This window comes from Rhinolophus sinicus, chromosome 17, assembly GCF_057876585.1.
Source record: "Rhinolophus sinicus isolate RSI-liver-muscle chromosome 17, RSI-T2T, whole genome shotgun sequence".
NCBI classification, from domain to species: domain Eukaryota; kingdom Metazoa; phylum Chordata; class Mammalia; order Chiroptera; family Rhinolophidae; genus Rhinolophus; species Rhinolophus sinicus.
This window is the reverse complement of record NC_142517.1, coordinates 3,294,136-3,309,381: the sequence shown is the minus strand read 5'-3', so window position 1 is coordinate 3,309,381 and position 15,246 is coordinate 3,294,136. Positions and strand designations below refer to the sequence as shown.

General features: G+C 48.5%; 1 protein-coding gene across 1 annotated transcript in view; it reads right to left on the bottom strand.

Annotated features, from left to right (window-relative positions):
• C2CD2 (C2 calcium dependent domain containing 2) overlaps positions 1-15,246 on the bottom strand; it is a 49,491-nt gene that overhangs the window by 18,590 nt on the left and 15,655 nt on the right. The window contains exons 3-6 of the mRNA XM_019745721.3: positions 11,039-11,158; positions 8,223-8,327; positions 4,522-4,644; positions 1,506-1,629 (exon numbers count right to left, since the gene is read on the bottom strand). Of these exons, the coding sequence (XP_019601280.1) occupies positions 1,506-1,629; positions 4,522-4,644; positions 8,223-8,327; positions 11,039-11,158 (472 nt within the window). The remainder of the gene's footprint in view (positions 1-1,505; positions 1,630-4,521; positions 4,645-8,222; positions 8,328-11,038; positions 11,159-15,246) is intronic.

The following is a 15,246-nucleotide window of genomic DNA, read 5'->3' as shown; positions in this document are numbered from 1 at the left end:
AGGTCTCGGCTCACCCTTCTGAGGGGTGAGTCTTTCTTTCACGTGCCATTTACAAACTCAAAGCACCTCACTCATTTGGGGTTAAAGATTGTCTACCCTCAATGACGGCCAGAGCCCCAGACTGACCCCAAGTACCCCTATGCCCCCCGGTTCTGTAGCAGGCACAGCCTCTGGGTGGAAGCTTGTCTTACTGCAGCGGAGACCTGGCCCCCCACTCCTGGACAAGACTAACGACTTGCCAAAGAAGGTTATCTGGGTGACTCCAATATCTGGGGGGCCTCACAGAGAACCCACTTCCTTATGTACAACAACTGGGTGTTTTTATACCTGACTCAGCTCGGTTATAACCTTTTCTGGGGCGCTTGATCCAGATAACGGGACATGTCCCTATCGAGTGGTTGTTTCTGCTTCCAGGCCATGTGTGCCCCTTGGCATAAAGCGTGACTACACTGTGTGCTCAATAATCTTTGCAACCTATTGGCCCTTTACTGTGTACCAGGTGGTATCAGGTGCTACACACAGCTTCTTACTAGTCTGCACAATCACCTTCCAGGGAGACGCGAAACCAGATGGGGACCTGCCGGAAGAGGTGAGGAACGGGGACCCTGACCCTGGCGACGGAGTCCAGGGAGCTGCTCTCAGCCGCTAAGCATGGGCCTTCAGAGGGTCACCAAAACCGTCACCTACAACTAGCTTTGCAGAGGCTTGGTTGTTAAATGCGGCCTGTCTGCACATTCAGAACCGGAAGAAACTCCTTGCAAACAAACGTAAGAAACCCCTAATATTGTCAGACAACAGGAAAGAACTCATTCCCATTCTCGACAAAGTCAAGTGCAAGTGGAGAGCTCTGTCCTGTCCCATGTCCCAGGCTGCTGCATCTGAGGTCTCAGCAGACTCAGAGCCCCCTGAGAAGTTACCCATTCTGGGGATACCTTTTGTCATCACTCAGCAGCATCTCCTTGCACTGAAGGGTCCCCAATGGGCCTGAACCCACAAACCACCAATTTGGCACCTCACATTCTAGGAAAGCAGGTCAGTTGGGGAGGCTTAACATGTATCTACAGGTTCAATAGGGAAGGGAAGGGAAGGGAAGGGAAGGGAAGGGAAGGGAAGGGAAGGGAAGGGAAGGGAAGGGAGAGGAGAGGAGAGGAAAAGGAAAGGAAAGGAGAAAAGAAGGGAGGGAGGGACCGAGGGAGGGAGGGAAGAAGGTGCCTTCCACACTAAAGAAAAAAGGCAAAGCTGCAACTGTGTTCCTTTCCTCCTTCGGCCTCCACAAATGCAAAACCTGGGTTGTCGTCTCCGGGTCTCGCGTTACTGTTATGGTTTTCAGGAGGCTCTCCTTCACTCAAAGGCAGGGATCACACTGCAGACCCAACTGGAAGGAGCCCCAGGAGAAACCAAAGGCCGCTGAGAACCCGCACGTTACCCTCCCCTCGGCTTCTGTTGCAGGACAGTCACGTCTATGGCCAGCCTGGTGCCCCAGGAGCCCTGGCACTGTCACTCACCTGAAGCACCAGCATCATTCAGCAGCGAGGCTCGGATATTCTTCACCAGCAGTTTGAGTTCATGAGCCCTTGGAGGTTTGGGAGGGCAGGGTTCCTGAGGAGCGGACGACGTGCGCTGGAAACTCTGCAGGAAGAGGACGAGCAGTGACCTGAGGGCAGGCAGAGGACCGAGGTGGCAGCCGCTCAAGCGTGAACTCCGGCTCTGCTGTGACCGTTCTCCCTTCTTATGGGAAGGGGTGCCATCAACCGAAGCCATTTCCCTGCTTGGGAGCCTTCTAGAGCCCAAAGAAAGCAAGTGAAGTAGCCAGAATCGCACTGTAGTGGAGACGGGGTGACCACAAGGGTCCATGCTTGACCCAGACCAGGCGCTTGACACAGGGCGCGACCAGCTGCAGGTGTCTGCGGCCCACCAGATCCCAGTGGGACATCTGTCACACACGAGTGGCCAGGCTCATCAGCCTGTGACCATGTCCCACCTTCAGGCAGACCCGCCATCCACGTGGGGAATATCTAGGCAGGGCCAGGTGTTGCACTAGCAAGGGGACAGAGGCAGGCACAGCTGGGAGCAGCTTCTGCCATCGCGTCCTCAAAGCGCATCAAGGCATTTCCAACAGAAAGCCTCCCCAAGTCTGGAGGACCCCACCTTCAATCTGGCCTTTCCCAAAGTAGCTTGCACCTGTCACTCATGTGCAGGTGTGTTTTTAAAGGGGCTCCTCAATTACAAACACGTGGGAATCCTGGAATGGCTGCTCAGAGATGTCACCAGCCTCCACACAGTGAGAACTTTTCAGGGAGGGATTCTGGGTGCCAATGTGACTTCAGAATGCCTTTGGCGGAGGACACTAACAACTTATACAACACTGGTGTTCTGTATGTCATCCTTTAGAAAACACTACGCCAAACCAGGGCCGTGCCAACAGAGAGCTGCAGGTGGTGGGAGCCCAAGAGGTAATGGCAAAAACCCTTCAGATCTAGGTCCATGATCACTGAACACAGCAATCCATGGGTCTGGAGTGGAGACCAAATGTTTTCTTCAGTTGTATATGTGTGATGGTTAATTTTGTGTCAACTTGACTGGTCAACAGAGTGCCCAGGTATTTGGTCAAACCCTATTCTGGGTGTGTCCATGAGGCTGTGCTGTGGATGAGATTAATGTTTCCATCAACACACTGAGTAAACCAGATTGTCTTCCCTAATGTGGGTGGGCCTGGTCTAATCAGTTGAAGACCTAAATAGAGCCATAGGCTGATTTCCCCAAATAAGAGGGAATTCCTCATGCCTGAAGGCCTGCAAGCTGGATTATCAGGTTTCTCTTGCCTTTGGGCTTAACCTGAACACCAGCTCTCGCTGGGTCTCAAGCCTGCGGGCCTGCAGACTGGGAATACGCCATTGGCTCCCCTGGGACGGCAGCTGGCTGACTCACCCCGCAGAACCTGGAACTTCCATAGTCAATTCTTTCTACAGAGACTGACTATAAGGAATTGGCTCACACCATTATGGACGCTGAATACAAGTATACGCGTATGTATATGCGTCTTATTGGTTCTGTTTCTCCAGACCAATACAATGTTGGGGGTGCCAAAAACATGTATACACCTGACTTGTATCCAATCTTTTGTTATTGGTATATACTCGAATTGGATATTACAATTTAATCAAGGTTTTTCCTTTCTTAAAGTGTGTGCACATTTTTTGGCACCCTCTGTCTATTTGCTACTTTGATATGCAAACTCTACACATTTATTTAAAAGCATCATTCCATTTATGGTAGTTTGGGTCCTTTTATCTTCTGAATCCGTGTATTCTAAAAGTATACTATTTTGCAAAGTTGCTCATATTTCGGCATTAAAAATTGATTGTCATATGCAAAACGGTCAGGTACCCCTGATGTAAACCGCCATTGATAGAATTCCTGAAAGGGAGAACAGCTGAGAGGGGAGCCTGGCCTGACCCCCTCTCCCTGCGGGGGGCTGAGCCTCCCACCCCCAGGAAGCCTCCACAAACACCCACAGCACCTCACTTTTCTTGTCAGTTTCCCCAGCTGCCCCTTCTTGTCACCCCCAGTGCCCAGAGCTTATCACAACACACTGTGATAACCTGACGTTTGCCCAACAAACCGAATGGATTGTCTGCAGACGTTACACACTAACGTGGCACTACCGCCCTAACAGGAACCAGAGACCGACAGCCTGTACCTGAAGATCGTTTTAGAAGCTATATTTTCTAAATGACTTCACCGAAACCTAACAAAGTCGGATATTCTACCACTCCACATAAAAATACCGAAAGTATACATGAAAAATAACTCCAGGGACTATAAAGCCATGTTTTACATAATCGTAATAAAAAGATGAGCTCCTAATTGGGAGAATTAAGTCACTTAAGCGAAGGGTTTTAGATGTGCTGCCAATGAAGGTATGAGAGACCATGGCCAGTATCTCGGACACGAACTCAGCCAAAGCAGCAACATCCTAGACGGGCGAGGAAAAAGGCCCCAGAATGGGGGGGGGGCAGGCAGCATGGAAAAGGGGGCCATGCAGAGATCACCTCGTGCGTCCACACGGCCTACAGGACACAAGCCTCCAGAAGGCAGGGCAGGTCATCCGGCTGTCCCCAGCCTAGGCTAAAAAGTGTCCACCCAGAGTGCCTGCTGTGGGGGCACATTCTCATGGCTAATTGGGTGTTCCAGGTACGTCAGTCATGGAAGAACGAGGTCCTATGCACAGGCTCTGAGCGGACAGTGAAAAGTCAAATTTTGACTCGTGAACAGCAGGGGTCAGACGATGCTGAGCGGCCTAACCACCTCCTCCTTCCAGCCCACGGGGCTTTGGAGCCCTGTGCACTGAACTCAAGCTTCCTTCCAGGCCATGGTCATTCTCGACCAGGAAGCATTCATGCAGTTTTGCTCTATTATGGCAGGATGGGGGAATGTCGTCAACGCACACACATTCTCCAGCAAGCCGAACCATGTTCCCTGACTGGGCCACGAAGCACTCACACCCCCAAACCGGTGTACCTGCATTTCCTTCATGTCCGCAGGCCTGGCGCTCAGAACCACCGACGGGGACGCTGAACTAACCAGGTGCCTCAAAATATCCTGGAGAGTTTCAGAGACTGCATTCACAGCCACCGCCTGGTCCTGCCGAGAGACAAGGAAGTCGCCAAATCATTTCATACCACGCATGTGCGCAAAAGGACAGGCAAGTGTTTGGCTCTCCTCACTATGGCCCCGAGACAAACAAACTTGGGGTCACCAGGGCTCCGAGAGGTCAGATTAGGACCCGTGAGCTGTCCAGGAGAGAGGGTTCTTTCTACTGATCTCAGAAGTCATTTGGCTTATTTTAAAAGATGGTAAAAATAAGACGTGTGCAGCACAGAAATATGTTAATATTTCTGTATATATCTTTTCAGTCTTTTCTCCCAAACATACAGACACATGGTTTTTCTTTCTTGCCCATTTGATCATTTTTTTTTGAAATTAAAAAGTATTCAAATAAATGGAAAGGCCTGATAAGACAAACTTGCAGAAGAACAAACTTGGACGACTTACGTTGCCAGGTGGCAAGCTCTATAAAGCTCCAATAATTAATACCCGACAGAATGTTCATGTTCTAGAGTGTTCACAATACCGCTATTCATGACAGCCCAACTGGAAACTCCCTCAGTGCCCACCAATAGCCACACACATCATCAAATGGAGTAAAGGGCAGTGAGCACAGACACACACACACACACACACACACACACACACACAGTCACACGATACGGCTGGATCTCATGGACAGTGTTGCATGAAAGCAACCAAACACAGAAGAGCACATACTGTATGATTCCTTCCTATGAAGCACCAGAACAGGCAAACTAGTCCATGCGGTTTGTGCAAGGCAGAATTCTCAGATGACCCCCAATGAGTCAAGCCTTCCTGCACCTTGAGTGCAGGCAGGACCTGAGACTTGCTTCCAGCCGATGGATACGGCAAAGGTGATACAATGTCAAAGGTTATGTTATACAAGACTTCCTCTCAGCAACCTGGAGAAGAGCGTCTCCTGCTGGCCTTGTAGAAGTCAGCTTCCACGTGTGAGGGGCCACAGGGCATGGGACTGCAGAGGCTTCTGGGAGCTGACAGCAGCCCCCAGCTGAGAGCCAGCAAGGAATCGGGACCTCAGTCCTACAGCCAAAGGAACCGACTTTTGCCAACAACCACAGGAGCCTGGGAGAGGATCGTCCGCTCCAGGAAGACGCAGTCAGCCAAGACCTGAGTACAGCCTGAGACCCTGAGCAGGGCACCCAGCTAAGCCGTGCCCAGACTCAGTGACGGAAACAAGGCAGTAAATACGAGTTGTTCTGCGTGCTAGGTTTGGGGCAGTCAATCACGAGCACAGGTAGCTCACGCACACTGGGAGTCAGGAGCATGGTTACCTCTGGGGGGGTGGGGGAGTGAGTGGGAGGGGGCAGCGGGGTCTCTGGGGAGCTGGCCCTGTTCTGTGGTTGAGCTGGGTGCTGGGCTCTCGGGAACTTTTGGTGTGAAAGTTCCAACAAGCTGGACACTTACAATAGGTGTACTTTTCCGTCTGTCATATCTCAACAATAACTTTTTTTAAGCAGGCAGGATCTATTTTCTGAAATCTCAATTAAAAGCCTTGCATAAATATTATAGCTTCCATTTTAAACTCTTAAAACCTGGCTCTGGGTGGGTCCTGGCTAACAGAATGTGTCACTCTGCTGGCCGCACTGGCATCCACGCCGCCGTCATGCCTCGGCTTCAGGAGAGCACCTGCAGTGGAGCGAGTGGTTGCCAGCGCCTGGTGGGCTTGGCCCCAGGTCTGGCTCTGCCACTGACGTTCCCAGGGCTCTCTGGTGTCCCTCGTCACCTCTGATAAATGCCATCACTGTGGGGCTCCAGCCCATCCCCACCCTGCTCAGGGAGGCAGGATACTTACAGGACTGGATTTCCTCCAGGGCTGCAGACCTACTGAAAACCTGCCGACTTGTGGGCTGGAAGTGATTTCGGAAATTGGTCGGCAGTGCCCCAAGGACAACTGGCTGGCCAGGCCTTGTTATAGCAAACTCTGGCCAAAACTGCCATTTGTTGAAAATCTACTCTCTGTCAGGAATTCTAAACTAGTAATAATCAATATAGCTAATACTTACATCACTCTTAGGATGTGTCAGGCTCGATTCTGTGCACTTATATGTATTAACTAATTTAATCCTCACAACCACCTTGAATATTATTGTCCCCAGTTTACAGATGAGGAAACTGAGGCACAAAGAAGTGAATTGATATGTGTAGGACTCGTAAGCGGCAGAATTAACATATGGACAGCTGGTAAGAGGCAGAGCAGGGAGTCAAACCCAGGCAGTTAAGGGGCCAGGGTATGCACGTACAACCCCTCTGCCATCACTTTTCTCTTCCATACATCCCTGATATACTTATTCTTTTTAATTGAGGTGAAATTCACATAACATAAAATTACTGCATTTCAGTGGCACTCAGTACATTCACAGTGTTGTACAACCATCACCTCTATCTAACTCCAAAATATTTTCACCATCCCCCAAAAGTAAACCCCTTACCCAGTAGCAGTCATTCCCCACCCCTCTCTGCACAAGCCCTGGTAACCACGCGTCTGCCTTCCGTCTCAATGGATTTGCCTGTTCTGCACATTTTATAGAAGTGGAATCATGCAACATGTGGTCTTATGTGTCTGGCTTCTTTTGCTGAGCATGATGTTTTCAGGGTCATCCGTGTTCTAGCACGTGGCAGAACTTCACTCTGTTTTATGTCTGAATGATACTCCATCGTACGGATGGACCTCATTTTGTTTGTCTATTTTTATCTTTTTGAACCCCCCCAGTTTCTCCTCACTTTACAGAGGAGGACACCAAGGGGTGAAAGATGGGGTTTGGGGTGCTCAGCTGTCAGAATCCATCACAACACTTAATACGCACCCCTTGTATAACTAAAAAGTCCGGCAAAAATTGCACTTCTGATGTGTGCAAGTTAAAATAATTCAAATTCATTGTCTTAAAAAAACAAAACAAAAAACCGCTACATCTAGATCAAGGCATGAAAGGTTAAAATATTTATAGACCAAGAAACTATTAAATTCACACATTTCAGCGGGGATTATCGCGGTAGTTGAACAGTCCGAAAGAGGGTAAAATTGCAAGGAAATGGCGTAAAAGAAACCGCAAAGGAAGCACCAGATAATCTAAGCCTTTGGTATAAAGGATTTTGTATGATCTTTCCAGGACCTGGAAGTGGCGACACCAACATGACTAGCACCCCAGCTCCCTGCTCCCAAATTCACTTCTCCAAACAGCTAAGACGGTGGGAGACAGGGAGGAGGCTGCCTTCAGATTTGGGGTGCATCTTTGCACAAACCGTGGAGAGAAAGGAGGCATGGCCTGGGAGCCAGCTGGACTTGAGCTGTAGGTGAGCACCGCAGGTAAGAGAGCAGGTGTGATGATCAGGTGTGCTAGAACCCCGAGGAAAACCTGGGTTTCCTCACTTTGATGGCTCTCAACCTCAGCAGCACATGCGTACTTTAAAAACTGCCCAGCCCAATTAGAGCTGGTGGAGGCACCCCCAGCAGGCTTCCGGATGCTTAACAGCTACCAGGTGCTTCCAGGTAGAGCCAGGAATTAATCCATCATAACATGACACATTTGCATGTACGTCGATGGAGGAATCATAGAAACCTGTGGACTGACCTCCCCGGGTGCTTTGGGCTGGATCGTAATGGCCATTTCTGGCACGCTGACGAATGACCACCTGATCTGAATGTCCTCTCTCTTATCTTCCATGGTGAGCTCCAGCTTGGAAAAGAAAAAACATAGGTTATTGCAGGGCTGCTCTCTCCACCAGAGCCTCACCGCGCGCGCGCGCGTGTGTGTGTGTGTGTGTTGATTTCCTTAGACAACTGCTTAGCCTGTGCCATACTGTGCGCTTTCAAAATGGAAAGGAGGGTGCCAAGCTCCCCTCGACCTCCCCCTTCACTGTATGTACCTTGCCCCACCCCTAGCGCTGTCCTCTGTCTCCACCTACAACTCAGAGAGGAACCTCAGGGTTGGTGGCTGAAAGCCAGATGTCATTGAAACTCTGCAGTCTCCTTTAAATGAACAGTTCTCTGTCTGTATTCTGCATTTCTTTTCTGGGAGTGTCACCAAAGTGTAAAAGAGGAGTAACAGAAAGGAACCAAGGTGCCTGATCCAACACACGCTCACACGTCCCCCGAGAGCTGTGCACAGAGCACATGGGTTCGACCCTCCCTTGCCTGGGCCACCACACATCTCACTGGACTCCGATCTGTCACAGCACCCCATCCAACCCTCCCCATCTGTCGTGGCCGAAGAATGGCCCCCCAGAGCTGTCCATGCCCCGATCCTCAGGACCTGTGAATATGTGACATTATGCAGCAAAAGGGACTTTGCAGGTGTGGTTAGCATAAGGACCTTGGGATGGGAGCTAATCCGGGGGTATGCTGGTGAGCCCAGTGGAATCACAGGAAGAGGCAGGCAGATGACCACGCCAGAGATACGACTTGAAGATGAAGGAAGGGTGCCAGCCTCAGTGGTGGGGCTGCCTCCAGAAGCTGGGAACCGCCTGCAGCTGACAGCCAGCAAAGAACCAGCCCTCACACCTACCACGCAAGGAGCTGAATTCTGCCAACCCCTGAAGGAACAAGGAAACAGATTCCCCGCCCCAGAGCTTCCAGAAAGGTAGGCAGCCCCCAGCTCCTGGATTTTAGCCCTGCTGCACACCAGACCTCCAGAATGGGAATCTGCTACTTGTACATTGGTGCTGTTTTGAGCTCAGTTTGCGGTCATTAGTTTCAGCAGCCATAGCAAACTAATACACCAGCCTTTGTTTTTCAGCCAGAGACAAAACTCTTAGCTCTTGCCATCTGCATCCTTCTCCCCACCACCCAACAGAAGGGAAGGGAAGGATGGCTTCAGCCTGTGTTTTTAAGGACTCGGGACTCGGACCTCATGTTAGCAAGATGGCGAGAGAAACGATGCCCCTTGTAACTCCAGAACAAGTTCACAAGCATTTTGACGCCACAGGTCCCTGAGTCGTCCCCACCGGGGTAGGGGTGGAGCAACCAGCCCTTTGTGCAGCTTTTATCTGAAGAACAGAGAAGTGGAACGCCTCTTGCCTTGGGCATCAATAATTCACCCACCTCCAGCAGCTGCCTCTGCCTGGAGAGGCAACCCACAGGCTGCTTTCCAACTGTGCTAAGGGATCAAAGATCCTATCGTGTTAACCGTGTCTGAGCTTAACCGTGTCTGAGCGGCTAAAATGACACATGAACCCATCTCAGAAACCACATTGCCTCCGTTAATGTTCGCGGTCCCTGCTGGACTCAGTCAGTTCTGAAACGTGCCCCAGGCTTTGAAGTTATTTTCTAGTCACATTGTCCAAAAAACGGGGGGAACAGGAGGCATTAGCATCTGACAAGTCCGGAGATCAATACTTAACTTCTTCAACTCAAAAAGGGGGTGTTATTGGCGTGGGGTTGGGGGGGTTCTAGATTTCAGAAAAAAAGCCATTTTAGGTGGCCAGAAAACCTTGTTTGCTCTGCTTATTTAAAACCATGTCTTTGTACACAAAGTATATAGAATATCATCTTTGCTCGTGGGCAAGAATCCTGGATGACTTGGGCTCATCCCCCAAGTTAGAGCGAAGCACAAGGACCCAGGAGAGGAAACACAGGGCTGAACCAGCAGTGACCCTAAAACAGACCCAGAAATTTGCAATGTTTACACACCAGCTAAATGGGACCTTCGGTGCACATCTGCTTAATGTGAGACACACAATTACGTGAGGGTTCAGACATCCAGAAGTTTCCCTCATAAGTCTATTATAATCAGGGTATGTGTCTCTCTATGTAACTGTTATGTATAATTATGAATATTCATATGTAACTATACATACGTTATAAAGTAGTTATATATGGTTATTAGACTGATTATACTATAGACTATCTGAACAACAATGGTCATACTCATTTTTTAACGTATACAAATAATAAAGGGTCTTTTCAACTTGAGTTTTTCAAAAACTAAACAGAGGAATGCACCCCCACTGCCCCCAAGCTGTTGTCTGTCCCAGGCTGCAGTTGACTTCCGGGGGCCAGATCTGGTTCTAAAACAGACACTTTCGTCATCTCACATGCCATTTACCTGATTCTACCAGGCGACCACACCTGATTTGTTTACCTGCCTTGAAAAATAACGTATCTCCCATTCTTGATAGATGGGCAACCGCTAAATTCATTATATATACATTGTGTGTGTACACACATGTGTATGTGTGTATACATAATATACATATCACACATGCTCTTATTTCCTTTAGATACAATACAGAAGGTTACGGTTTGAAAATTATAAATGAATGGTCATTCATGAAAACATGGGTAGCCACTGTCACCCCAATAAACTTTAATTAAAAAAAAGGAAAGAAAACATGGGTACCCACAGCCTTGTGATCACACCAGGCTTGAGAACTGTTTTCCTCACTTTACCTGTAAATGAAATGGGGACAACCGCACACCATACTGCTGGCACCCAGTGTCCTCGGGAGAGGCTGGCCCGGTGCTGACGACGAACTGAATGGTCTGGCCCACCACATGACAAGACACCACCTGCAGGAGGAAAGACATAACAAGCTTCAGTGGAACTTTATGTGAGTGAGAGAGAGAGAGAGAGAGAGAGAGAGAGAGAGAGAGAGAGAGAGAGAGAGAGAGAGAGAGACAGGGAGTTTGTATCACAGACATCTCTATTTCATTGAACAAAATAATCTGGACTTTATAAAATCAGCAAGGACAAAAACTTAGAATTTCAAACTTGGAAAAATATCCAGATTCGCATCTTTTCCACTATGCAGTGGTTTGAAAACTAGAAACAATACTTCTCATCTTCTCTTCCTGATGGATGGCTCAGGAGCTAATCTCTTTCTTGCCCAGATCTATGAGGTTGGTGCAAAAGTAACTGCAGTTTAAAAAGTTAAAAATAACTGCAAAACCCACAATTAGTTTTGCACCCACCTAATAGTTGTTAAGCTCTTTCCACAAGTAAAGATTTTTTTCTTGCAGTATTGCTTTGTTCTATTTCTCCACACCAGCTGATTTTAAATTCCACTCCCAGACATTTCCACATTCACACAAGTGAAAGCCATTAGCCATCGTCAATCACTAAAAATGAGCCTTAAAAATAAAATAAGCTATACATGTTACAAGTAAAAGATAAAAAATGTGCCCAGAACACAAGAAATTATTTCTACCTAAATAATGTTTAACCTAGCATGATCTTCAACAACGTGGGGCTAATTCAAAGAACATATGAAATATTAAACAGTTAAGAAATTATACAGCCCTAACCAAAACAGCAGTATAAAATGAGCTCGTTTAAGGACCTCTAAGACGAAGGCAAATAATTACCCCAGGCATAAACCAGGCCACATTCCCCATGTAAATCACAAAGCATCTCAGACGGATGACTGACTATTGTAACCACACAGAGAAATACCCAGTTCCTACCACAGAATCCCTCTGTAGGCGCAGACCTCCTAGAACGAGGTAGGCCACCCTCCTGGCAGAATGCCACGCAAGCCCAGGGGAGGATGACTTCCAGGCCAGGTGCCAAGTGTGCACAGGCTGGGAGGAGGGGTGGTGCGGGTGGGGGAGGGGAGCTAGTAGGCAGCCTGTGTACCTGGTAGCATCCAGCCATCAGGAGACTAAGAGCAAGACAGGACAGGAAGGACCCCCATATTCCCGAGGGAACTGATGACCCCACATTGGAGGGTGTCACTTGGGAAGGAAGAGAAAAGTCTTTCGTTCTCTGCGGTTTCTCAGAATCTAAAGTACCAAGTGGAAAGATGATCAGAACAGTACCTTCGTCAGGCCTGCCCTTCCACAAAGTTCAGGCTAGAGCGTCTGCCTTTCCTTCCTTACCCCTGGCTAGCGCCTTCCTTCCCACGCCCAGCGTCTCCCCACTCAGGGCCCACCTGCCCCCTCCAACAAAACCTGCCCTGTACATCGGGCCCCATAGCAAGGGGTCAATTTCCAGTGGCCACTAAAAGACGTTGACGGCACAGACCTAGAAAAAGGAAATCTTGCCTGTTCTCAATACTGGCAGAAAATTGCACAACCCTTACTTTCATCCATTCTTGTAGGCTGCTCTCAGAAGATGGATTTACGTGGATTAATTACAATATCTTCACCATGTTATTGCATCTCCAGAGTTCACAGAAGGTTGGAATAAAAAAAAATGTTTGTATAAGAAATGTCGTCTATTCATTTTAAAAATAAATGCTCTATAAACAATCCTTCTTGGAGGGACATATTTTGATGCCAGATGAGTTACACACACAAATGACATGACACAGAGAAAGTTCACTGTCCCTTGTCTCAACAGCCCACGTCTTTTTTCTGCATAACATAGAAAAACAGACAATGACTGGTGGTTTACTTCTGTTCTTTCTTTGTAATTTTCTATACTGAGTTCATTAGAATTTTACCAAGAAAACTGACAGCTTTACTAGTACCCTGACTCGAGCAAGAAAGAGTTGGTTTCCCTTGGATCCATTCTTCAAGAAGCTTCCCCACCACTCCATTCCTTGATAAATAAATAGCTCAGGCACTTGATTAAAACCAACCAACCAACCAACCAACCAACCAACCAACCAACCAACCAAACAAACAAACAAATTCAAAAAGACCTCAAAATTTCTGGAATATAAGACTCCAAAGGTTACAATTACCATTTAAGTCATGTCAAGAAGAAAAGTGCCATCACTAACAGTGGGGCATCTACAGGCCCGAATGTCTTTTCATTGAGACCCCTGGAGGGTCTTCCCAGCCCAATGGCCTCCCAACCCTCTAAAAAAGGCCAGTCACACAGACCAGCCAATTCTTGCCCTCTCTTGACTGTTCAGTTGGAAACGCTACTCTGATCCTGCCCTCACCATCTCAATGTGGCCAAACAAAATGTTGCCACCGTTCCCGTGAGTCCAGTTGGAGGAACAATGATTAGGGCCACGTCCTTTTCCAGGGCAGCCCCTGCCCCTGCCACCCTGAGAACCATAACGCCCCATCTGTCAACTGGAACAAAATGGAAAGGAGGTTTTAAAAATAAGTCATCTTCTTTTAGTGCATGAAGGTGTTATCCACAATGGAGACTAAATTCCCTCACCCCAGCGGACAGTGCAAGGCCTCACCGTCCCGAGGGTCCCCCTCTTGGAACAGCAGCATCTGGTGAAAGACTGAACAGGCCCTTCCAGCTGGCTCGCTTTCCTAAGTGGCCAGAATGTCCGGCGTTGACAGCTACCTAAATACTAGCGAACAGGTAGAGACCCTAACCTTATCCCCAGTGTCCCGACCCAAAACACACCCTGTTTACGGGGTTTCCTTCTGAATTTTCCAGGTTCACTCCTCAGCACCTCTCAGCCACAGGGAGCCATTGCATCCTTGACACTCGGGCTTCCCTCGGAAGCAGTCTGACTGTGATACTCGATCTTTCCAGTTAAAAAGAAACGCTACCCAGTGTCTGCAATGCGACTGAGGACTTCTCCCAGAACAGAAGTGAACCAGCGGGCCCCAGAGCAGGACTCACGGGGCCGACAGCACATAGCTGAGCACCCCTGAAAACAGGTGCCACAAACCCACCGGCTTTATTCTTGAGATACTGTTTCCAAAGCAAGCAAACAACTCCTTGGTTATATAAACCATCTCAAAATCAAGCACCAGACGGCTGAACTGTGCACTCCAGACAAACCCCCTTCCTCTCTACGTAAGAGAGCATTTTATGGAGGGTGGGGGCCCCAACGGGGACAGTCTGGAGCTCAAAAAGCATGTTGACAAAAGAACATCCAAACCTGTAGAGAACTTTTATAAAAATTGATTGGAACCAAATAGAGGATCCACCTGGAAGCAAGATTGCAACAGACTGAGACGCAGCCTTCCTGGAACGGCTGATGGCAGTTTACTTTGTGCGTTTGGAACTAAGGAGGGAACAGATTATAAGGAGGTGGGAGAAAGCAAGGTGGGGATAGGATTACAGGAGAGTTAACAAAATCACCCCCTCTTGAGATCGGTTTTGAAAAGAGGAACTTCAAAGGTGTGTTAACCTGGGTACACAGAAACAACAGACAGGGCTGGCTTAAGGCAAAGATAATAAACCTTTTATTGAAGAAGTTAGATGCCTGAGGCGTGCCGCCCTCCATGACCCGCCCAGGTGGGGATTTATGATCAGGTCACCTGTGGGGTCACCTTCCGCAGAACCCCTTTCCATCCACAGGCACCTGGGCTGACACACTGTGCTTGTGTGTCCATCTCCTCACGACCTGCACCCTGCATTCACCTGTCTGTGCTCCCTCCAGCTCAGGACTTTTAATACTCGCATCTTATGCAAATGGATCTTATCTTGAAACTCTGTTCCAAGGCTTAGCCGGTGGGACCAAAGAATTCCAGCCCCTGCACTCCCGAGTTTTGCTATTGTTCACCAGCCAGAAAGTCCGCTAATACCTTCACACCCCACTGCAGTCTTTCCACCTTCCTTTCCAATTCAGCATCTTGTACAGCTGTCTCAGCTCCTTCTCTTAGAACATTCTGGAGAACTGGAAATAATTTGAACTCGAAACACAGCCGAGAAAAACGCATCTAAAAGGGTTTATGTCATTGAACATTTTTCACTTTAATCACGCTCTGTGACATCCAGAGCAGAGAGCGCCAAA